Source organism: Zootoca vivipara, chromosome 3 (assembly GCF_965207765.1).
Source record: "Zootoca vivipara chromosome 3, rZooViv2.hap1.1, whole genome shotgun sequence".
In the NCBI taxonomy this organism is placed as follows: domain Eukaryota; kingdom Metazoa; phylum Chordata; class Lepidosauria; order Squamata; family Lacertidae; genus Zootoca; species Zootoca vivipara.
The window spans coordinates 52,753,059-52,779,068 of NC_142586.1; the positions used below are offsets into that span (position 1 = coordinate 52,753,059).

The 26,010-nt window shown below is 38.6% G+C and overlaps 1 protein-coding gene across 6 annotated transcripts in view; it reads right to left on the reverse strand.

The window, feature by feature from the left end:
- Positions 1-26,010, reverse strand: part of TBC1D32 (TBC1 domain family member 32) — a 64,231-nt gene that overhangs the window by 18,146 nt on the left and 20,075 nt on the right. For 5 of the 6 annotated variants that reach the window (XR_015948957.1, XR_015948956.1, XM_088666057.1 and 2 more), the window contains 13 exons: positions 24,934-25,135; positions 23,899-23,981; positions 21,493-21,552; positions 19,994-20,132; positions 19,560-19,647; positions 18,481-18,599; positions 16,749-16,865; positions 13,873-13,961; positions 7,811-7,933; positions 6,949-7,057; positions 6,495-6,588; positions 4,013-4,138; positions 1,904-1,987 (listed from right to left, as the gene is read on the reverse strand). Coding sequence is in view for 4 of the 6 variants with exons in the window: in XM_088666057.1 (XP_088522183.1) it covers positions 1,904-1,987; positions 4,013-4,138; positions 6,495-6,588; positions 6,949-7,057; positions 7,811-7,933; positions 13,873-13,961; positions 16,749-16,865; positions 18,481-18,599; positions 19,560-19,647; positions 19,994-20,132; positions 21,493-21,552; positions 23,899-23,981; positions 24,934-25,135 (1,433 nt within the window). In the remaining 2 variants the exon portion in view is untranslated. The remainder of the gene's footprint in view (positions 1-1,903; positions 1,988-4,012; positions 4,139-6,494; positions 6,589-6,948; positions 7,058-7,810; positions 7,934-13,872; positions 13,962-16,748; positions 16,866-18,480; positions 18,600-19,559; positions 19,648-19,993; positions 20,133-21,492; positions 21,553-23,898; positions 23,982-24,933; positions 25,136-26,010) is intronic. The other variant, XM_035109190.3, reaches the window with a different exon arrangement.

Consider the following 26,010-nt stretch of genomic DNA (forward strand, 5'->3'; position numbering starts at 1 on the left):
ATATTAGCTTATTATTCTCTCTCATCTTTAAAACGCTAACCGAAACTAATTTGATTTTTCCCGATTTGCAAATTTTATAATGGATTGAAATCCTGAGGGATTTCACAACAGCTGGATGAATTGTGTTATTCTAATTTCAACCACCCAAGGGTTTAGAAAGCTGCTGTAGTTTAAGATAATCAATTTCTCATTTCCAGAAACATGATAACACTGAATATCAATGCATTGTCCTGAAACTACTTTCATATAACACATTGATTCTATTCATTAAAAAGCCAGGCTAAACTATTGTTATACTCCCTGTTGATCAAAGCCTAGCCAAGGTGTATGTGTGTATGTGTGTGTATAGAGGGCCTGCACTAAGTAGTCTGCTGGCTTATTAAAACTCAAATCCATCTGCTCTCTTTACAAATAATTTGGGATACCGAACATCCTTATATCAGATTTCTTATGCTCGACAATTCTCTGTGGTTTATTCTGGATGATTCAAGGGCTCAATACAGAGGAGAAGTGAAACAGGGAGCCATACTGTAGCAAAAGTGTCAAAGGAATATGTTGAAAATATAAAATTTTCAAAACATTTCAATTTCCATTGATAGGTGGAATAAAATGCACTACAGAAGAACAAAAAAAAAAAAAACATATTCCAGCTACTCTTGAACCACAATGAGATGTAAATAGCTATGTGGTATTTCAGAGGGACCCTCCTTATTTTAGTGAAATCATGTGTGCTTTATGTCAGATTTATGCCTTTTGGAAAGGTCTAATAAAACATTTGCCCCCCAAAAAATGAGGTGACAGGGTCAAAGTGACTCTGCAAAAGCCAGCTAATGTTGAGAGTTACATGCCGCACCCCGGACATAGAGTGCAGGCGTACTGGACCAAAGATCACACACAAAGTCATATGGCCACAATTTTTTTACTGATAATGGAGATTGTTTTGGCATGGCAGCAAATATTGGGTTTGGGTATTGGGTTGCCTGACTTCTGCCTGATGTTATCAGGAATTAGGGAATGGCCCACCTCACTGTGGGTCATCCCAGTGGTCGTATATATATGCCACATGGGTGCAAAGAGGCCAGCCTCAGTCCCCGAGCTGCAGCCAAGGCCTTAGGGCAGCCCCACCAATGAACCCTTATGGAGATCCCCCTATTTGTCTATGAATTCTATCCCTTGTCCCTCTGCTACCAACTGTATGCTGTGACAAATTCTCACTTTAGAATAAAATAATAAACTCAATATTCTACAACCTATGTATGTTGCTGTGAGAAAGGTGAAAACCTCATCACTACATCATAAAATGCCAAGATCTACCGTCCTCCTATTAAAGGTAAAGGACCCCTGACAGTTAAGTCCAGTCGCAGACGACTCTGGGGTTGCGGCACTCATCTCACTTTACAGGCCGAGGGAGCCGGCGTTTGTCCGCAGTTTTTCTGGGTCATGTGGCCAGCATGACTAAGCCGCTTCTGGCGCAACGGAACACCGAAACCAGAGCACCGAAACCAGAGCAGCACACGGAAACTTTTGGCGTGCTTTTCAACTGCTAGGTTGGCAGGAGCTGGGACCGAGCAACGGGAGCTCACCCCATTGAGGGGATTCGAACCGCCAACCTTCTGATCGACAAGCCCAAGAGGCACAGTGGTTTAGACCACAGTGCCACCCGCGTGCCTAACCTCCTATTATAATGTATAATATCCTCCTATTATAATTATAGCTTGCTTTTCTTTTTCAGTCAAAAAGTGATGGTCAGCTGGGTCAAACCAGATCAACAGAAAGGAGCCTGCTATCTCTGCCTGTTCCACTCAGGGCCACTCAGGGAGGCTCAGAAGCAAGACGTGTGGCAGTTACCTTTCAGTTGACCATTGCAAGCCAGAAAAAACAACACGGGAGGGGGGAAAATTACCTTCACATTCTCTGCTGGTGAAGTAACATTCTGATGGTGTTTCAGAAAGATGCAAGACAAACATTTCCATTAATTCTGCCAAATCTGCAATGAAACCAAAATGATTAAAGCATCAATACCACAAAATTTCCTTTTAAAAAAGAAATCATGTCATGTTTTGTGATCTGGGTGTGCACAATTTTGTAACAATATATATATGCCACAAAGTAAAATGCAGAACTATATCAACCAATTTGTTTGTTTCCCTTATACCCTGCCTTTCCTCCACAGAACCAAAGGTGGCATATGTAGCTTGCTCCACTCGATCACCCTGGGGGATAGGATAGGATAGGCTGAAAGAGTGAGTGTCTCAAGGGCACCTCATGAGCTCCGTGGCTGAATCTAAGTCCCTCTGATGTAAGCCAATACTCTGACCACAGCACAACAGTGAGTAGCAATTAAAGCCTAAAGGCAACTAACAGTGCAATCTACTACATAGGCAGGCAGAAGAAAGCCTCACTGGGGTTCAATGAGGCTTGCCCCCAGGTGAGTGCATTAGAGGATTGCAGCCTAAAGCTGTCTATACGGCCGCATGTTTATTCACAAAAGCATGGCAAAAATAATTCAAAACAGGCATTCTGTTTTTGTATTCATAACAACATTCCTGGTTTAAATTAAAATTTTAATGGCTTCTCTGACAATCTATTCAGCGTAAACTGAAAGGGAATCATTTGTTATCCTTGGATCCTCTAAGGATTGCTTCAGAATTTGTTAGACAGTTTCAACATAAAGAAAATTAGCTGTAGTTAGATTGCACTGCCTACATTCTTCTATATAGAGGTTCTGAGGAGGGAAGTTTGACCTTCATCTTGCAGTAAAGGTCAATGCACTTTAAGAGTTTCTGTCCTCCTTTGTGAAAAGGCGTTCCAATACAGTTACCTGCTTCCTTTTGCATCTCAGCAGGAAACTTTCCAAGCTCTCCATGGAAGTCTTTTGCACTTGTCTTACTCATTTAAATGAGTAAGAAATTCCTAAATGGGAGAAGAGTTCTATGTACACAGCATATTTGAGTACGATTGTTTTTCATTTCTTCATGGATAGTTCCCAAAGTTATCTTTGCAAACACAGGGTTTGCCTAGAGCAGGCTTTCACCAACATCCAAGTTCACTTACCCCTTGATGAGCTTATAAAGTTGTCATTGACCCCAACCCAAATTCTTAGGAATGTAAAGGAAATTACATCCAGAAATATCAATGTATAATCAACCTTTTTAAATCACCAATCACCATTACGAGGAATCATAAAATGGAAAAATATAAGGAATGCTGCCGCACTGTAAAATCATCTATTAAATACAGAGGTTCCTCATTGACAAGGGAGATGCACTCTGTACATATTAATGTTCTTTATTCTTGAGGCTTGTTGCATTTCCACACTGTCCCTTGTGGAAGTCTTTTCCACCCCTAGGCCGTTTCTGACCTACTTTGGAATTCTAGATCTTTTATTCAGCCCCTGCACATTCACATCAATATCAACCACTTTGGGAAACCATTGCCTAAATAATGTATAATTCTGATTTAGTAATTCATTTGGAGTAACTCTATCAGGGATTCTTAGAGGGGTGTTTAGGATATACTGCTATGGATACATGATGTCTCCAAGCACTGCAGTCGTCTGCAAGGGATTCTGGCCTGGCGCAGTTGATGTTGTCAGGCTTCATGTCACATTTGCAGACATCTTTGGAACGCAGAGTTGGTCTACCAATGGGCCTGGTGCTGGAAGCCAGCTCCCAAAAGACCAGAGGAGAAATAACCACTGGGAGGAGTGCAGAGAGAAGAAATGCCATGGTGCACCTGCTGCACAACTGGATGCCTTCATCTGCCCCAGCTGCAACAAAACATGTCTCTCCCACATCGGTCTCTACATCCACAGCAAGTGCTACAAACCAACAACAGTTTGACTTCACCTCAATTGTCGCTTGAAACAAGCTTATTCCAACCAATTTAGGATATAGCAACATTAATTCAAGCTGGTTTACATGTCTTCCCCTTTGACAGTCCTCACTATAAAAAATCATCAATATAACGTAGCAAGGATAAGCAATTTCCCTTTAAAAATAATTATACTTACTGGTTCCACTCATAACAGTAGGTTTGTTTTCCATGATTTCACAAAACTGTCTTTTAATATGTTCAATCAATTCCAGCGGTTTATCTGGATTTTTTAAAGCACATGCAAGCTTGCTAGCATCACCATCTAAAATGAAGATGAAAATATTGCTATGAAAGCTATGGTTTTACTTTTGCCTAAATGACCACAACAATCAGTGAAGAATTTAGTAAGTCTGCCTCAAACCAATAAAGCTCCTATACAAGGAAATACAAAAAATGTTCACAGTTCATAATAGCACTGGACTGTGAAGGTGAGTTGCTTGGCTCAAGCAGCAGGTGGGGGCTGGGAGGCACTCCCCTCCCACCTGGCTGCTCTGCCTATTTAAACTTCATGCAGTATTAGAATTACTAAATATTACCATAGTAACAGCAATTTCCTGAAATTAAAAGTCCTGCTTTTTACAAACAGGTGCTTAGAAATGGCACTTTATGAGCCTCCAAGAAGCTTTCAGTGAATTTCTTAATTGTAAATATCAAAGTGATCAAGATAATTTCTCCCTGCTAACATCCTCTACAAAGTCCTTGTTTGTGCAACATCGTGCCTGTTTCTAGGCTTTAAAGTTGCCTAAATTCACTTTAAGTATACACAATAAAACATTTCTGTAGTCAAGACTTTAAAAACTTTGGTTCTATAAGATACTTATTATTCCTGCTTCATTTCAGCATTTTAGTATCCTACTTAATATTCAACTTCCTAAATGAAATCATCACTTGCAAATGCCATTAGCCTTTTTTTATTAAATAGAAAATATTTGCTTTGTTTCTTTCACTGCATAAAATGCATTTGAAAATAGTGTTTGGACTTTAATAATTTATACTTAAATTGTTTTCCTGTCACTGGAATTCATTTGACCAGCTCAGAGTATTTCACGAAGCTGTTCGACTAGTACAATTCTTCCAATCTATTCCATATGCACATTCAAATGCCAAGTAATTACATCAAAAGGCTTCATTTCTCAAAGGCCCTCACTAGCAAAAGCCTAATTTAGTTCTTCATCTAATGTTCACTTCATGTAGCCAGGCACAGGGAAAAAGAAGCTTCTTACGCACATTAGATCGTTGGTGATGATGAAAGTCCTCTGGCCCTTTCTCCCTGTATGACCATGACTTGTTCTCACTTGTAGCCACCTGCTCTTGGTAACTTTGCATGAGGAAATTCTTTCAGGGTGTGGGGAGCTTAAAGGTGGAGCCTAAACTCAACTAGCAGTCCTGCTAGCCAAGGAGGAATAGTTGTTCATTTCCTACTTTCAACACCTTTTGTTTATATCTATTTGTAAGTGTAAGGTATTCTATATGTCTTATCATGCTTTTCAGGATCCCACATTTTGACTCTAAAATGATTGCCCTTTCCATTTATGAGAATGAAAGGTGGCAATAATGTAAGATTAGAATGCACTTAACAAGAATAGCTTAGAAAACATAAGATTTGTGTCTCTGTTAGGAGACAGATTCATTTCAGGACCACACCAAGAAACTTGGGTGCTTAAACAAGGGATAAGATAATCTACTGTCACCTGAGGCAGTTGCCTTATTTTTTCAGCTCTGATTCATTCAACCCCAGGTAGAAAGTACTAGGGTAGGGAAAGGCTTTCTGGAACAAAACTGAGTTTCCTTTATATGTTATTGGGTGGGAGGGAAAAACTAATTTGTTCCCATATTCTGTTTCCCCTCAGTTTGATTTTCATACGTAAAGGAATTGGGTCCCGATATATGATTGATTTTATTATAAAAACCCTGCTGTGTTTGTATTAAATTCAAGGAACAAGTGTAAAGTCATTCTGTGTTCAATTTAACACTTGGTAATGTACATGTATATTAACAAGAATGTTAAGCCTAATGGATAATGTGCACATCTTAGAATTGAAAGGGGAAAGCACAGTAGACACAGATAAACCATGCAATCCTGGGGAATAAATGCTGCCTATGGGACATGGGATACATTCAGTAAAATTCCTTGATTTGTGGAGTTAAGCTCCATGAAGACTTTTATTTTATCCTCTAAAGAGCCTTAAGTGTTTGAAATGCATGCCGTTATTGTACTGTTTGCCTGGACATAAATATCTGCACCTACTGTGTTCTCTCTTTCACAAGGGATTTTGCTTGGAGCTACCCTCTCCGTGACAACACCTTATGATTCAAATGTGAATGAATACAGATGCATATTGCATCTCAATGATAAAATACAAACCAAGCAATGCAAACAGAAAATAAAGAGATAAAAATAAGAAGAAAAAAACTATCACAAAAGAATATGGTAAACTCCAGCTGCCATACCGATATGTTTAGCTCATATTCTTTACCCCCGTGAGCCTTTCAAAAAGGTTCCTCAAAACAAGACATACCAAGGTTTATGCACAGCCTAACACACAACCACAAATTAATCTAACAATACATATTTGTAGTTTTCACACACATCACTCCAGTAAACTAACGTATTATACCTTGCCTTGTGTCAGTTTTTCTTGGAAATTCAGCAAGATAGCATGTTGGTAAAGGATATGACGAAAACATGGGCCAAGGATATGGATCATCACCCTAAGGGAGAACCACCAATAATAAAGTGATGTTATAGATAACTTACTGATGGTTTGTCTATTTCATTCTGTCAGTCGAAGAATCTGCACTCTGTACTTACAGGAAATCTTGAGATATTTCATGCATTACCTATATATACAACATAGTGCACTTGACACTGTATTTTAATGCTATCAGTTTAATGAGTCAGGCGCAACTCTTTTAAACCCACTCAAGGGGCAGTAGCTGCAGTTAGTCAGCAGAGGTTCAATGGAATAATCAGCTCTAAATAAATGGTAGAAATAATAAATAAATCTCAGTTTGCAGCACTTATCCCCAGAGAGGCTAAATGTGAAAAAAACTGAAAAGCACATTTACAACCTTATGCAATATTCTTGGAGGCAAGATCCGTTCCGTTGGTCCACCAACATGATTTATTCTAACAAGAATATGGTTTCTCTCTACTGACAGGCCATCAATTATAAAGTCTCTGCAACAAAACAAAATTGAATTGCATGTGGAAATTGCCATGAGTCTCATGATTCTCAAGAGCTAGATTACTGAGAAAGTACTTCAAGCCTGGTTGTTAGCATGGACACTGAATTGTAGTTTTGAACAAGGTAACAAAATCCTGGCACTGGATTCAGGGGAATTCAGAGGTAGAAGGGAATGCATTATGTGTGTTTTTCTTAGTCTTTTCTGACCAGAGTATCATACAAACTACTCATTTTATGGCATTCAGTATTTACTTATGGTGCATTCACCAGGCTTAATGGTTTTTTAGATGAAATATCAGCACTTCCCAAGATCAAATTACAACACAGAAGCCAAAAAATGGGTTGTGGTTAACTAATAGTTACTTCAAAGGAGTATCAAGCTTACAAATTATTCCCATCCTTGCCAGGTCAATAAAGGTTGTGAATACATCAGGGATGTTCATTCTGCCTCATGTTGGTTGCACCCCTTCATGCATGCTTCCTAGTGGCTGTATGCAGCCAAGTAGTAAAGAACGATATGTAGTCATCAGACAAAACTACCAAGAACAGTTCAAGTGGCACAACAATGAGGACAATAAACACAACCCATTTTCATGCTTTCAATACCATAATTTTTGTATCCCCAACAAATGAAAGAGAGTCTCGTGCCAAATTCCTTAACAGAATATATAACTATATATATTCCAAGTAAAGATTACACAGAACTATAGAGTGGGATGATACATTTCTTAATGAATATTCCTTACCGAGAAGTTTCAGAAATGTAGATGGTATTTTCTCTTTGGGCATCTAAGAGCACTTCTGATACCTTATACTGAGATTCTAAAAGCAGAAGTGTATCTAGATCACAGCAGAGCACGTTTAATAACCTGCAGGATGTAATATTTTGAATTATCAGAACATTACAAGTTATGGGAAATGCAAAGAAGTACTACACAAGTTTAAATATTTTGGAGCTGAGCTTTTTTTTTTTTTTAAAGAAACCAACCACCGGTAACTGCTGTAATAACAAAGCAGAATTAGGAACCTGGGGCACAGCACATGCTTTGCATGTAGAATACCATTGACCTATCCTAGAACACCATTTGAAACAACACTGTTATCTACAGCCAAGGTATTTCTATTATATTCTTGCATGTGCACACTGCCCGTTTACTGCTTCTTGTTGAAGATTGCTAAACTGACTGTCAATTTCTTATCGTCAGTTTTGTTCCAGGGAGAAGGGGCTTTAATTACCAGTTCTTCCATTTATTTTTATACAATAAAAAAACAACATTGTTTTACTATATAAAGCTCTTTTCTGCAATAGGAACAGAAACTGACAGGGAACAATGTAGAAAGGCTTTATAGAAACAATTTACAGTCATACCTCCGCTTACGTATCCTTCTGGTTACATAAACTTCGGGATACGTAAGCAGCAAACCCGGAAGTATATTTCTAGGTTTTTGCCATGCATGCATGCGCAGAAGCGGTCCCTCTGGTTGCGGAAACCTCGGGATCCGACTGGAGCTCTGGAATGGATTCCCCCTCCACAACCAGAGGTACCACTGTACAGGCTATTCAACAGTGAGCCCACTGCTACACAAAACAGAAAGAAGCAAAACAACAACAACCTGAAACTAGGAAGCTTGTATCTAAAAGCACAGGAGTGCTGAATACCCTTTGGGATGTCCACACTAGACAGGCTGTGTCCTCCAGTTGTGTTTTAATTTATATACAAAAAAATCAGCAGAAATTTTGCCAGAAAAGGGAGCACACAATGCAAGGAAGTAACAACTTCTCAACAATGCCACCCATTTTCTCTGAAAAAAAAGTTAATGAACCAAGGATGGCAACAATGCAAGCAAGCTAGCATGGAAACAACCTTTGGTCCATTTATGAAAGAAAATTGCCTTCCCAGTGTTGTGATCCTATACCCATTTACATGGGAGTAGTATGATTTAGTACTAAGTAGACATGTACAGAATTGCCCTGCATTTTACACGGCTGGTTTGTTGAAATTTATCTCATCCATGCCATGTAACCCAGATGCTTCATTTCATGAACAGGTGGAAGAAGAGCCCAACATAATATTGCAGTGGACCCAGCTTTCCTTCTCATTTGGCTGCTGAAAAACAAAGCTACTAGAGGCAATGTAGTAATAACTATTTTTAGTTTCAAAAGCCTATTCATTTGCTTGAATGTTTTATTCATAAAATTATTCTCCATAATCTTTAGGAGAAGCATTCATTCGTTAGTATATTTCAAGAAGTGATACAGAGAGATTAATAAAATCAATACTGAGACATTTAATGCTTTCATAAAGATTTATGGGACAAAAGAGAAGCATTCATATTTTCATTACTGATGATCATGTCATTCTAAAACATTTTTAGTATGAAAAGATTATTATGAATTACTTATGAGTAATCAGTGTGGGGAGAAACATTATGATGCATTCAGAAAATCAGTGTGATATCAAAATAATTTTTCATACACAAATGCCCTTTTCTGCATGGCATGTCTTTGACAGTTTAATTTGAATATTACTAGCAAACAAAGGAAACAAAAGCACCCATTGATATTAAAACTAGAATACTTTAACCCACTAATCCAGACCATTTTCTATCCAAGTTATCCACACTAAATGCCTTTGCATGAATTATACTGCACTTTCATGAACTCGCAACAAATGCACATCTTCTGTATAACTTGTGAAATAGCTACTGGTCACCACTTTATCCCTTGGTCTAGGACTGAAAGCCCTGATTGCTCTTTTGTGCTCATAGCCAATGCTCCCTAGTTGTTTCAAAAGGTATGGAAAATGTGACACTATTCTTTAGCCCTCTGTTCTGTATCTGATATCAGTAATGGCGGTTTCATTTTGCAAATCTAATGCAGTTCAAAGGAACTATTCCCATTTACCGTACTTGTTCTGCTAGCCATGCTATTTTAGGTCTTTCCATTTTTTTTCTTGTTAACTTCTGTTAATCTTGCTTTTCAAGATTTCAAGTGGTGCTTGAAATTTAAAAACAAATGCGAATAGATGTGTTCATGTACAGATTGTGACAAGACTGTTTTATTTAATTATTTGTTTCCTGTACCTGCAGTCAGGTTTTAATGCCAGTGGCAACAGACCAGATGTGAATATATAACAAAACAGGGATTCCCCCCCCCCCCCGCATTAATATATGACATGTTAAGTTATCCTCCTCCATTGACAATACTCCAGATTCTGTAGAACACGGTACCTTCATTGAAAGATACAGTTCCCTAAAACTATTGCTAAAGATTGTTTACACAACATAATTACAATTCCAGTAGAGAAACTGGAGGAAAATACAATCTGTTTCGTTTTCCAAAACAAAAATTAGAACGACTGCAATACCCTGTATAATTTGCACTATATATTTTTTTAAAAAACTATAGGTAATACTCTGATTGAAAATTAGCTATGTTTTGGCTGACAGAAGCATATTCCCAAGCAAAGTTTGTGTGCAAACTAGACAGGGACTACAGCAGCAGGCTCACCTTCCTATCAAACCAGGTTTCCAATTTGGAACAGGGAGAAAGAATTGGTCTACAAAGACAAATTATGTAATAATGCTATAAGTACTTTGGACCTCAGCCTTCCCAAAATCTAAGAGGAACTGCTTGTGGTTTGTGAGCCTGATTCTACCCACCCCCCTGTTCTGGATCTGCAAAGAAAATGAGTACAGGGCTTCTTCCCTTCTCCTAAGAGCATGAACAACTATGAAACATCTAATACAGGAAATGAACCAAAATAACGTTATTAAAAACTAGAGTTGACAGGTACTAAGATTACTGGAAGAGAATAAAGGTTTTAATCCAGATAATGTATCTTCAAAGTAGAGAGTCCAATTTAAACTCTTGATGCACTAATGGAAAATCTTGTGGCACTTCAGGTACAAATAAAAAGCTAAAATTAACCTGAGGCTTTTCATTATATGTTCAGAAAGAAGGACAGGCACATAACCTAATGACAACTACTTGAACATATTTTCTTGAGAACACGATGAGCTAGTTTCTTTAGGGGAAAGCTACACATTCTCCTGAGTGTTAATTAACTGCAGCTTGGGAAACAGCTGCCTTTTGAGCCAAGATCCATTGGGAACTTCGTTTCTCAGATTCCCTAGCTTACAGGCCTCCCCAACAGACAATGATAAGTTTAGGAGAAAGGGAAGCAAGCAGTGAAGGCTTTTCCCTGGGAAAATTGTTTTTGAGAATTGTTTAAGAAAACTCAAAAGGGTGCCTGCCTTTCACCAGACTTGAGGGATATCAATGTTTTGCAATATCCATTCTGATGACTTGGTTGTGGATCACTGAGATTAAGACCATCAAGAATACGATTCTTTCACTTGTATTAATATGAAACCTATTAAAAAATCCTACTGCAAAAAAGGAAAAACAAACCACAGGACTGTAAATACTCTCTAAGAAGATATAGCAACACTCACTTCCTATTTGAGACAGTTTTATTGTGATAAATATGTTAGAGCAGCTAGACTAGGGACAGGGAACCTTTGGCCCTCCAGAAGCTGCTGGACTCCAAATCCCAGCAACCCTAGTCAACATAGCCAATAGTCAGGAATGATGGGACCAGAAGTTCAACAACAGCTGACCATCATTGCAGTGGCCTACTGTCTCAGTTTTTATGGTGGTTTTGCTGCAATTTCATTATGCTTTATATTGTTTTAAACCCTTTTTGTAAGCTATGATGTTGACAGACGAGGTATAAATTTTAGAACACAAATTACAATAATCTATGATAAATGCTTCAGCATATAGTATTGTTTCACTGCTTCAGCATAGTAAATTTCATTGCTATAATGTAGAGCGATATTAGAACTGACACTGGATTTGGTAGTCTCTTTTCTATAATTATTTTGCATAAAATTTCTTAACAAGTGTTAGCATTGTTTTAGACATGGGTTGAGATATGGTGGGAAATAGCTCTAATATGTGGATCTGACCCTCCAATGAGCCCTCCTCCCTCTGACACATGTTGTTGCGTTAGATGTAAACTCACAACTGTCAACAAGCTCTACTGAAGCTGACATACTTCAGCGAAGGAAATTTGTCAGGAACAGGGAACAGGGTCTGCCACATACTAACAACACCTTCCAATCTGAGGCAGAAGAAATAGAGAGATATTGGGGACAGACGGAGGACCAGAATAGCACAACACATGGAACAAGTCTAAAATTACAGCAGCTAGGAATCACACTTTCACTTCACACAGAAGTGAAAGAAATTGACCTACAGAAAGTGGTAAAAGCGAGTGAACTGAGCAGGAAGAAACTTATTCATTCTGTGCTAGCAAAAGATACCGTAGTAACTCCTGAAGCATCCTTCTGTTGATTAACTTGTTAACATATATAAAGCCCTGAACAACTCGGGACCAGTTTATCTGCCTGCTCCAGTATATTATTATTATTATAGTCATTGCTATTGTTGTTGTCATTTATTACCCTGCTGGTGTCTGTGAGCTCCCAAAGGGGCCTTTGGTCCACTGGAAACCCCCACTAACTGAAAAGGAAGAGGAACCCATTTTTGCCTATTCTCTCTTCTCCTTGCTGCTTTTCACATTGCTCTGGAGGGGCCCCCAACCCTTTGAAGCCCATTTTCAGGGTGTGTGCTGGGAGCTGCAACGGAAGGGTTAATAGGGTTGCCATATGTCTGGGAATTCCTGGATGTGTCCTCTTTTCAGGGTCCTACATGCTCTTCCCTTTGCCATACACGAAGCAAGCAATCATCAGTTGCTTCAGATGTGAAAACTTCTCTTCCACTAACCCATAAGACTGGACCCTGTTTTACATGTTATGAATCTTCAAGTGTTTTTTTTCTGTTATACTTTTTATATTGCTGTTTTACTGATTTAGGTTGTGCTTTTTTTGTTTAATAATCTAATCTTTGTTTGTTACACTATACACAGTTTAGAGATTTTTGTAACGTTAAATAGTATATAAATGCTTTTTAAAAAATAAATAAATAAACAAAAAATAAAATAAATTCCTTCCAGTAGCACCTTAGAGACCAACTAAGTTTGTTATTGGTATGAGCTTTCGTGTGCATGCACACTTCTTCAGATACCATGCACACGAAAGCTCATACCAATAACAAACTTAGCTGGTCTCTAAGGTGCTACTGGAAGGATTTTTATTTTATTTTATTTTTTACTACAGCAGACCAACACGGCTACCTACCTGTAACAATAATGAAAAATGTTGTGCTCATCAAACCAGGCACAGGAAATCCCTGACATTCAAAGATCCAAGACTGTATACAGCCAATAAGCTACAAAACACCAGTCAAAACCACTGCAACTCTTGATTAAAATTTCAGCATCCTATTTCTTTCCTCAGCCAACAAGAGACAGCAAGGAGTAATGGTTTAAGTGCCTAAGTTCTTTCAATTGTGTCAGCCCGGCAAAAATTGTGGACTGCATCCCAAGCAGCTGAGTTCCAACCCCCAAAGCAACCTATGATAAACAATATAGGGGGGGGGGGGGACAAAGATTTTCATCGAGAGGGTTTTCTCTAAGCATCATATGAACTTGGGTACAATACAAGTTGTCTAGGGGAAATACTTACTTTGTGCATAGTCTAATTTCCCTGAATGTATATTAGCCTTCACTGCCATACAGCACTCAGCCTGTATATTTCACTCACAAATACTGTACCTCTACCCTCATCCTCATACAGTATTTGACCAGATTCATAAGCATTTTACCAAGTCAGCATTGCAGAACAGAAGAAACTAGCTGATTATTTTACTTTAGGTGAAACAGAAAATTTAGTATCTTACCTTAGGCCAAAGATATGAGACTGCTCATAATTGAACAATGAATGAATTTTAGCTTCTGTGTTCACAATTATAAGCCTGTCAATGATATCCTGAAATATAAACACCAATTTTATTAATATGTGACCAGCACTTTGAGTAGACAACATTATTACTCAACCATTTTCATTAAGCCACATTTTTAAAGTATATGGACAAGTATATGATTTGGTTATTACATTTTCTCACAAATAGCACTTAAACTGGCTAGAAGCAATTCAGCAAACTGTTCTTGTGTTTAAAAAGTAAGTATTTTCCCCATTTCATTCCAGTCAGTTTTTCTGACTCAAGTGAAAACAGAATAATAAAAATAGTCATTATCAGATATTCTACATGTGTTTAATACCCAGTGCATTTACTTTTAAATCTATGTGTAAATCTGGGGAAAACACAGTGAATAAGTATAGAATAACATTCCTATAAAGGAAACTGTTCCTAATTGGAAGTTTACTTAATGTGAGAGTGTAAGTAATCAGCCAGGAATAGAGATTTGGCAACATCTTTTAATTTGATCTTACATCCAAAGTACTTTGACACCTCAAACAGCTAACCAACTCCGTCTACACTGAGCAAAAACACTTTTGCCCAGCTGTAGCAGCCAAGAGTAAGGTTTCTCTCTCAAAACTACAGAATAAATGTGAATAGCCAAAGGGAATTTGACACAAAGAGTATAGTTTCAAGTTAGATCATTGGCTCATATAGCTCAGTACTGTCTGCACTGACTGGCAGCAGCTCTCCCGGTTTCAAGCAGGAGTCCTTCCCAGCCCCACATGGAGATACCAGGAATTGAACATGGGGCCTTCGGTATGGAAAGCAGATGCAACTGAGCAACAACCCTTCCTTAAACGAGAGGCATAGTGCACTTGCATAGTGGTAGCAGGGGAGACCACAGACATTGTGCTACCCGAGACAAAAGACAAGATAGCATACTGCATGGTCAGACTAGCAGTAGAATTTTATTTCAGCACTGATGATAGAGTAATGCCCTTCACTGCACCAGAGAGTAACAGGCTAAGTTCTGGGCACAGAGCAGGGTTACAAAGCACACACAGCTGTATCTACTCCCTCCCTTACCATCTTTGGAGAGCAGGGCAGGTGGCTGGCTTTTCACTTTTGTACTGTACATGATTTTTGGTTGTTAAATGTTTATAATGTTCAGCTGAAGTAAGAATTGAGTGGATGAAGTGGCATAATGTGTGCAAAGGAAGTGTGATGGCTGAATGAGCAGTATCCAAGTATGGTTCTTGAATTCCTGATTTGTATTATTCATTATAAGGATACTTTTTTTGCAATATTGACATGTGTGTGTGTTTTAGAGATAATATTGCAATTATGTTGCATTTTGTTGCTGTATTTTGCTGCTGTATTATTATTGTATTTTAATGGATTCTTGTTTTGTATAAGATTTGCTTTTGTTTTTTATTTTACACTGTTTAGATATTTGTTATGTTACTTAAAACACTTAGATCAGTTCTATAGTTACATAGAATTGATCTAAGTCCTACTACAGAAGGATAGAGGGATAAAACTGTTATGAAACAACCCAATGCAACTTGATCAACATTACACCAAGATAAGTGTTCCGGTCAAAAGGAAGAGCAACAGAATGAAGAAATCCAAAAAGAACAATTTACACCAAGATCTACAGGGATGGCAATACAAGCAAACATCTGGTTGACCACACAGCCCACATATGCATTACTGGAAGTGGGAAGAGCCATCCCCAAGATTCAGGAACCACCCTCAAAAAAGAAAAGTCACAGATACCTTTATGGTTAAATTACCTTCAGGGATGGCATAAAGCACAGTAACACCAAACACAGTAATGTCTCCACCCTGAACTCCCAAGTGGGCCACAGGTAAAAGACCAAGAGAAGGAAAATCACATTCCAGTTCAGTGCATATGCAATTTTGAGGAAATGCTTGAATGCCGGTCGCAAAAGGGCTGCCACGAGGGCATGGCATAACACAAAAATGGCTGCTATGTCTAAAAGAGCAGGAATACAAAACGTATTCAACCCTTCCCTATCAATAAAGAAAAGGCAGGTGAACCTGTCACCATCACGCTCACTCGCAGAGGAAAGCCCTTTGCCCCTCTCCTCTACTCAGAGCAGGAGGGTGGGTGTCCAATCCGGGCATCCAATGAAATGTGGCCATGTCTGAGGGAGCATGAGGAAAGGTCAAACCAATGCAAACCCAACCTGAACAGGATGAACAAAGTGTGTTTTGTGTATCATGGATTTTTGAAGGAATCTTATTGAAACCTTTCTCAAGAACCCTAAGAGGTGCTGCTAGGCAGGTGCCCAAATTGTGGCTCTTGTTCTAGTTTGACATTGGTTATAATTAAATATATCTATATTTCTTCAGATATGCAAAATATTTTTATACATATACAGATTTTATATGATATAAAGAATAATTTTATTATAATCAAATCCATTGCTTACACTTGAAAGAAGAGATTTGTCTTTAGACAAGAGAAAGCAGCATCTGCAGATTATTATTTAAGTATTACATTTTACTATGACTGTAGGAAAAATAGATTCACACTGAGGACACTGTGCATATACTGCCCTCATGCTGCATGCAAGAAAGAAATGCTGAAAATGTACTCAGAACCTAAGCAGCAATAGAACATCAAACCCATATGAAGCTTCTTGGTTTTATTGAACAGATTTGTAAATCACTCGTCATATGATTGTCAAAAGGAGATACAAAATTATAAAGTTAAAGCAATAAGAAAACATTAAATCCATTTGCAAAAAAGGGCTTGTTTCAATAAGAGCAGTATAACCATTCAACAGAGCTTTTCAAAAAGGATTGAAAGCAAATCTACTTACAATAATATCTGTAGGAACTTCACGGAGAGAATATTCTGGTTTATTAGGTATCACTTGATCACCTATCAGTTCGTAAACAGCAGGGTAGGATAACAAGTTTATCAGAGCTAGAAAAGACTAAAGCAGGATGACAAAGTAAACAAAATGATTACTGGCATTTCATTCCACCAGGAGTTCTAAATGAATTCTGATTGTATAGTTTTAACACATTTTTAGTCTTATTCTATCAAGTCTTCTGTACACTGCTTAGAGGCTACTGTCATTGAGTTATATAAATTGTCAAAATACAATAAATAAATCTAAAGCCTGTTACAAAAGCCGTTAGTATTACTTTGGTTTTCACAAATATGATATATAAAGAGTGACCTTTTATTGGACCAACTCCTATCAGTGTGGGTGTTTTCAAGCTTTAGAGTTGCACAGAATGCAAAGGTAAGTTTGCATCCCAGGCAGAGCAGGGCTATTTAAAGGTAATTAAAGACATTTGCAGGGCGCCTACTACGGAAAAGAAGGTGCAAAAGGAAATCTAATGCAAACAGCTGGAATGAACACCCACAGCAAATCACAGACGTTAATGAAATACCAGCTGCCTTAGCCTTTATAGGAGCAGGGGTGGGAAAATGGCAGATCACGCAAGGTTGAATCTAGGTTCGAGGAAGCAAATAGCATTGAGGGCTGCCACAAATCCAAATGCTGCTGCCTTTAGCTAGAATCTCCTTCAGTGAAGCCCAGACTACATTTGCACTTTAAACCTGGAGGCCCCAGACCAACGTAATGCAAGTCTTACTACGGGGACATTACCTTCCAGTACAGTATCTTTGCACCATGGCGTTGTACTGACAAGAGTTATGCATAGCACAGCCCTAATTTTCCAATTAGACCATTGCAGCAGGCTGGATAATCCCCTGCTTTAGGACAGGCATGGCCATTCATAAACTAGGCTGCTGAGAGCAAATAGGATGAGCTCTATGTATAGCAGTTTCTCTCTCAGCCTGAATAATGTATATTTAAAATATACATGGCTATGCTCAACCGTTAAGATCACTGAAGAGTGATATTGCTGCATCACACAGAGATAGAAAAAAAGATTGTACAATAAAATGCAGGAAGTCTAGGGTGCTTCCCAAAGGAATAGCAACTACATTACGAAGTAGGAACAGTCACTTAGTTTTTACTTCTCAAGATACGCTTGTTTAAATTCTACCAAAGAATTACGCTGAAGTGATGATTATTTGCAAGAAGTGTGGATTGTGACTTTTATATGGGTACTGTTTTATTCTGGATAATTGTCTTTATTTGTAGTTGTTAGTAATTATGTTCTGTATTATGGCCTGTGGCCGAGATAATAAAACTGATTGATTGAAACATATTCACTGAATCCTGATGCGATTATACGTAACTCTTCTCAAACTGATTTTGCTCCTCTTCTTTAAGCTGCTAAACTTCAAAAATATTAACACTAAACAAATTTAGCACTTCTTTTTCTTGGCGTCAGTCTCTATCCTTATTAGCAAGTTTATCAAGAACACATTCTCAATAAAAAGCAGATCAGAGCACGGTACAGCAATCCCATGCTATTCTTTTATTGTTTCCCCAATACTCTACCTTGAGCATAATGCATAATTTCCAAGCAGCAAGCTACAAACAACTTAAGGAATATCCCAAGGAAAACGTTCTGCTTCAGATAAAAACTATATTCACATATTAATGTGCAAAAGAAAATTCAAACCACCTTCTGACAGCTCCGATCAATGGGATCAACTGGTGTTGATCTGGGATGAGTTACTCGGACATCATCTCTTCCACACTCTAGAACACCCCACAATTCGGTAACAAGTGCTTTTATAAATCCTAGGAAGAGAGTATTTTATTCACAAGGACTCTGTCATATTTCATAGCAGAGGTCCTAGCAAACATTACTGGACAGGAATCACATTGAGAACACTTTCCATAAGGGTTAAGTTGATAATGCTACCATAGCTCTTCACTAATGAAACCATCCTCTTTCATAACATGAACAATTTCTAACAAGGTCTCTTAATCTGTAGTTTCATACCATGATAGGAACAGCTCGTGCAGCCACCTCCACATTTCAGGTGGGGGCTCTGTGTTTGGTTCCACATGGACTTTGCTCTGGCACACTCAGTGCTTCAGTGGGTGGACTTCCATGTAGCACTGGGGTGTGCAAATGGGAAACAAGGCCCGTTCGTGCAATGTGACTTTCCCACCTCTCCAACCCAAGCCCTCTAAACCTGTTCTGAGGGTTTCCCCAATCCTCCAGGGCAGGTTTAGGAAGCCCCATTGAAGCCCGAATCCCACACACACAACAATTTAGTTGAATCCCACGTCATGATCTGACATTACATGACCAAGCATGGCAGCATCTTTGGGCTTGCATGCTCCTCTCCCCCCTTCCCTTGTGAAAAGTTTCTCCCTACTTTCCTTGTTTGTTGCAAGTCATGGCTTGTGGAAAACCATGGCTTGCCTTTTATCCAGACTAGCAAAGGAGAGAGGCATCTGCAAAGTGGAGGATGGAGAAGAAACAGAGTCTCAAATATATCATGCAAAACCATGGTTTGGCATTCTGTCTGAACTGACCCATACAGAAGCACAAAGACAGGATGATAGAATAAAATAAATTATTTGCTCTGATGCTTGCTGACAAAAGTCAAAGCTATAGGCACAATTCTAAGCATGTCAATAGGAGTTAAGTCCTACTGAATTCAATGGTGCTTGCTCTCCAGGAATTGGGATTAGGATTGCAGCCTTAATTACCAAGATTTATTCATGATAGTCTATACAAAAAGTTACCTGAACTCTGTAGAGCTACAGCACCTGCAGCTGTTGCAGCTACTTGCGATACAATTGCTCCATAGCCAAACTTTTCAAACCCACAGACCTAGCAAAAAAAATTACAACAAACCATAAATTTGAAGGGCTCAAACACCTTAGCTATACAGGAGGAGCATGGCTTATACAAGATAATAATAAAGGTCCTTTTTATATACATAGCCCTTGTTTGTTTTGGAACAAACGATTAATTCCATAATCAAATGTATCATTAATTAGCATTACCTAGTTAACATTCTGATGCTATTATACCACTTTAACAGAGAAAGATTATGACATAGGCAATAAAGACTGCTCAGGCAAACCAAGTGATGAAAATATTGTTTCATGGATATGGATATGTATGTGTATGTGCATGTGTATGTATGTGTGTGTGTGTGTATGATTATACGTACTTGGAGGTTTTTTGTAAACCTGTTGAACATGAAAGTCACACACTCGTTTACTGTTCCCGTATTCTGCAGCAGCAAAAGCCCTTTAGGTGTAGCTGCAAAATTTAGTAAATCATCCAACAACGTCTCTTCCAGTACAATACTGGAAAAAAGCAAATAGATAAAAACTAAATTAAAGGACCCACAAACAAACAACAACCAAGTAACCTCTCCCCTGATGAATAAATGGATTCTTTTAGTAATGTTTTGCATAAAAGGTTCATTTGTTATAGCAAAGACATAGACTGGTCTACCAGTATATAATTTCTGTTAGAAAAAAAATGTTTCCATTCAATATTGCTTACACTACTCAATTCACCATCTGGGTGCAATTAATTCATTTAGGAAAGCAGCTGTATATCTGTGCTTGTTCTACCTACGCTACAGCTGTCTCCCCCTGAAGGTCTAAAGTCCTTCTCTTGGATCTAATAGGTTTGTCTGTTAACTCTTCTGACACATTTCCCTCCAACAATGATACCCTTTCACCATATACAAAAGAGGCAGAGAGCAAAGCAAGAGTTTAACTCTATTACTCTTCTGACTATTTGTTTAAGTTTCTGCTACCTGAGAAAGAGAGAAATAGAATAGTTGGTAAGGTAGCAAAGCATAATGGTGATAATGCCAACTCAGTGAATTGCACATTCAAGCAAACTCTTCCCACAGTAGGCAGGGATCCACAAGTTGCACCTATTGTTACTGACCATAGGATGGTGCTAGCTGTGCTCATGGTACCCAATCCCTAGTTCTTAAGTGGCTTTCCAGATCATATATATGCATGGTTACCTACTAAGAGTTCAACAGAATTTGCTCCTAAGCATGCATATAACTGTATTCTAAGGCCCAGGGCCAAAGTAATGTGAACCTGCTACAAACTCAGGTCTGCAAATTTGGCTGCCTGAAGAATTCTAACTCCCTTCCCACCCCCTTGCTTTCCTTTGTTTGCCTTAATTATATTTTAATATCATTTATTGCTGCACTCAGATGATCGAATCTTGAGTAACCTGCAGGCAAGCCCTTTGCTCCCCCTTCATGTGAACAGAGAAGCAAGCCAGGAAGCAATAGTTAACCATAACCTCCATTACTTTCCCATTACTTTCAATAATTAATGGATTTCAAACGAGCCAAAACCTAAAGCTTACTTACACTTGCTTTTCAGAACCTGGCTTCTTTAGAAGCCATTAACCAAACTTCCTGATTCTGAGGTAACATGAACCTCTGTTTAACTACAGCTTCTCAGCTTGTTCGTTTACTTCTGCAAAGGAGCAACATGTAGCTACATGAAGCTTGTGAATATCTTCACTTGTTAAGCTGTGGTTCGATTATCTGAATGTGGCCAGTTACATAAAATGCATGCCTCGCCATTCAGTATTACAAATCATGTAAAACAATTAAACACAAAAATTAAACACATACAAGGCAACAAAACAACGGAACAGTAAAATCATAGAAGTCATATGCCTAACCTGAAATTGTGGGGGTACATTGAGAAGGGCACCTGAAGATGATCTTGGCGTACAAAAAATCTGTGGGAGAAGGCAGTCCTAATATTACACCTGCTCCAACACTAACCCTAGTTAATGCTATCCAGGTTCCTTCTTAATACAGTTTTTAGCAAATCTATGTGATATTCTGGTAAGTCTGGCTAACACTACCCATGATTAGCATTTGTCCAGATGTAACAGAAAAGTGTTATTAAGGGTGATAGGGAGAGAGAAACAGGTGAGATCTGTGTTGGAGTGGGTTGCGGCATTGGAATGCCTGTTCACAAGGCTGGCTTTTAATAGGCATACCATAGTTTGCAGCAAACAAGCATTGCACCAGCAAGGGATCTACTATTAACCTAAACTTTGTTCACCACTCTGAAAGGACTGGAAAGAAGAAAACACTAGAGCAACAGAATCATCCAATGAGAAGAGAACATACAGAGACTCGCCTAAGAACACCCATATCTAAAACTGAATTCTTCACTGGGAAAAAAACTCTTACTGAAAATGAAATCTGAACTATATATCTCTAATATTGATATATGTATCCAAAAGCTACCTGTATTAAGTGACACACACATTTTGAGGCTACTAATGTACTACAAATTTCTTGTACAGTCATACCTCGTTTTGCGACTGCCTCCGTTTGCGACCGCTTCAGTTTCCGACCACTGCGGACCTGGAAGTGTTTACATCTGGGTTCCGCGGCGCTCGGGTGCACAGAAGCGCTCCATCAGCGCTTCACGCACGCACAGAAGCGTGCATCAGGGAGCGACCGATTTGGGGAGCGACTGGCTCCGCGGAACGGATTGCAGTTGCAAACCGAGGTATGACTGTATATTAGTACAGTCATGGGAAAAAGAATGTGCACCCTCTTTGAATTCTGTGGTTTTACATATGAAGACATAATAGCAATCATATGTTCCTTAGTAGGACTTAAAATACATGTTAGGTATTAAACTGTCACATGAAAGCTGATATATCAATTATGTTTTAATCAAAACTTTAAAAATATCGCTTCAAAAGCTATTAAACATGATTTTATAGTGCTTACTTCTTAAAAATGCATTTATATGCTGCTAGATTTTTCTTCTATGGAATTATCATTGTAAGCAACATTTTTTTTTAATAAAGTGATTGCTGTCTTATAGTCTTGACAGTAAAATGACTCACTTCATTTTATAAATAGTCAGTGGATGCTGACATTACAAAAAAGAAAAAATGCCTGTTGAGAATGATTTAAACCAATTGTAATTAATATACCCATAAACTGTGATGTCTTCATTGCCTTGCCCAATACATCTTGCATGGAAAAATGACAGCTTATAAAAGCTAAACAGAATTTATAGCCTGTTTCAATTTGCATGTTACATGTCATCATTATAAAAAAAAGAATGCCAGATTCCCATTTCTAGGAATATAGACTTAAGGAACAGGTGACTGAAAATAAAAAGTATGAATAATAATAATCTCTAGAATAGTAACATTCACTGGTGAAAACTGATAGCTACATACACCCAAAGAAGAGGAAAGATGTTCATATTCAGGAGAACTACATGCTATGCAGAAGTAGAAAAATGGGGGGAGGGCCTAAAAGTGGACATAGTTGCACCCCAATCACTGAAACTGCATCTCATGTACCATATGCCTGCCTCACCCAGGTCCTTTCCCATGTGCGGCTTGCATGACAGATGTCAAAAAGCCACTGTGAAGATTCCTTTCTGAATGTGTTAAGAATCGAAAACGAAGAAGCAAGAAAAGCAACAATAACATTAGTAAACAAGTTACAGGTAGGTAGCCGTGTTGGTAGAAACAAAATAAAAAAATTCCTTCAGTAGCACCTTAAAGACCAACTAAGTTTTTATTTTCGTGCATGCACACGAAAGCTCATACCAAAATAAAAATTTAGTTGGTCTTTAAGGTGCTACTGAAGGAATTTTTTTATTAGTAAACAAAATGGGGATGGGGCATATGAAAAAGAGGAAGCAGATGTAGCTGACAGGAAGAGTAAGATTGAAAATAAGGAGGGCTGATGAAGGCAGAAGTGACAACATACTGGACAGCTGAAAAGCAAATGAGAAGGGAGGGAAGGAAATCATAGCAGAAAATGGGGAAACAGCAGGATAAAAGGGAGAAACAACAGGAATGAGGAAGACAGAGCAAGAAAAGGGGAAGGGAAGCAAGAGAGAGAACTGAGAGATTGTGCGAGCCACTAAACTGTATTTTATTTTGCAATGCAGAACTTTGCTGTTGCCCCTGCCTGGTAACAGCAATACAACTTTATCAGAAAGTTTTCCCATTTTGAAATGCTACCTAACCCCCATGTTGCAGCTTTGAGGACTTTTCTCATGTATCTCTGAGCAGGTAACCCAAACTAGTACTTACAAGCTCTGGGATTCTTGACTTGCTGATGATACACAATCTGCCCCCGCAACAGGAGTAGGAATTCTCTCCGAAAGCAAACTAGTCTGACAGAAATGAAAAACAAATTACATAAATTTACTGTTAGCAACAGTAGCAAATATAAATTCTGATCACTAACAACACAGTACAATAAGGATATTTGATTAAGCATCAGAGATATCTTAAGGTCCAGAGCTGAGGGCCTTCTGGCAGTTCCCTCGCTGCAAGAAGCCAAGTTACAGGGAACCAGGCAGAGGGCCTTCTCGGTAGTGGCACCCGCCCTGTGGAACACCTTCCCACCAGAAAAACAACTACAAGATTTTTAGAAGACATCTGAAGACAGCCCTGTTTAGGGAAGCTTTTAATGTTTGACGGACTATTGTATTTTAATATTTTGTTGGAAGCTGCCCAGCGTGGCAGCCAGATGGGCGGGGTATAAATAAATAAAATTATTATTATTATTATTATTATTATTAAGGGCAGACATATCTGTAGATTGTCGGGGGGCCTGGGGGAGCGCCTTTCTCCGAGTGCCTACCACCATTTCGGATCCCAGCAGTGACATTACTCCAGTTATCAGTCAACATTCCTTGACCATTGTTGGTGGGGGTACTGCAATAGGTGTGGTAATGACAATGCTGTTTCTGCTGTCTGATAAACCCACTTGTGTGCAGGGGTGATGGTGGTTGCCTAGTTCCCCAGACCATTATAGCGCCACCGCCAGATATGCCTGTTAAAGAAACCTGCCAGCTACCTGCTTGCAAGTGGGCTTTATCCAATTGCAGCAACACTGCAATGCACCAGACTTGCCTATTTTTTAACTACGTGTGTACACTGTTGGGATCCAAGAGAATTGCTACTCCCATGTTAAGGTGCCACTTCCATGATAAAATCTATACTACAATACTATTTCAGCCTAAAAAGTACCCTTTGGGAACACATGCACACACAAGCAAACATAAACATCCTTTGCACAACTTCTATACATATACTTTGTATAAACAAGGATAGGACTACCTTTTTCCAAGCCTCAGAAATAGATCCATGTAAATGGTAAGGTAGCAACACCTCCAAGCCTTCACAAGTACTATACATCTGGTGGCATACAAAGATGAAAGCACCTTTGAGCACTGGCAGCATCTCAGACCCAGACAGAACAGAAATGTCTTCATCAAGAAGCTTCTTTGTAAACTGAACGATAGTATGTGCACCCCTAAGGCTACAAAGAATGAAACATTTCAAAAAACAAACAAACAATGTTTTATTGACTCAGCAGAATTATGATGAAATAAGGCTTTTCAGTTAGTAATTGAAATGTTAGTTCTTCTTCTGCTTATACAATATGCTGAGACTTGGCCTAAAGAAAGACTTACTGCCTATCATCTTCCCATGGAAGACGGGAACAAACATGAGTAAAACAAAGTAGGAGGGCTTCTCTCCCCCTTCCATAGAGATCACCTATAAAATTGCTTTATTCTTAGTTAAGCTACACATCCACCATGTTTTTGAGCAGCATTGCTTAGGACTTGGCATGACTGTTTCTTAACAAATAAGCAACAGCAAGACCCAATCCATGTTGCAACCATATTGTTGGAAGATGCTATATAACTCCCTGCACCACCACCTGGGAAGTCCCACCCAATTCATTTGGATTGTGGTCATAATGCAGATATTTGCCATAGCTGCTCTTTGTTAAGAAAGTAATATTGCATTTGCGTGTTTTTCTTTTTTGCATTCTTTTCTTTAAGAACTAAATTAGTTTTACATATGATTTATATCAACCCACAAGACATAATCAATGATACCAGATGCTAAATAGGTATGATCTCAACTATTTAGAAATGTTTGTGTTCATTTCTAAGACAGAGCAACCTGGCTCAGGGAAGATGTATGAAGGCATTTATACTGCTGTGCAAATGGTGGTATATTCTGAGAGGCACACCATTTTCATATCTCCGCATTTCCCAGGATAGCAGAAACACATTTTCAATTTAATAGGGAATACTGTATGTTCCTTTCACTATTTCCCCTTACATGCCACCTTCTCCAGAATGCTCTGGAGATGGAAACATTCCACTTCAATTGTTGATTAAC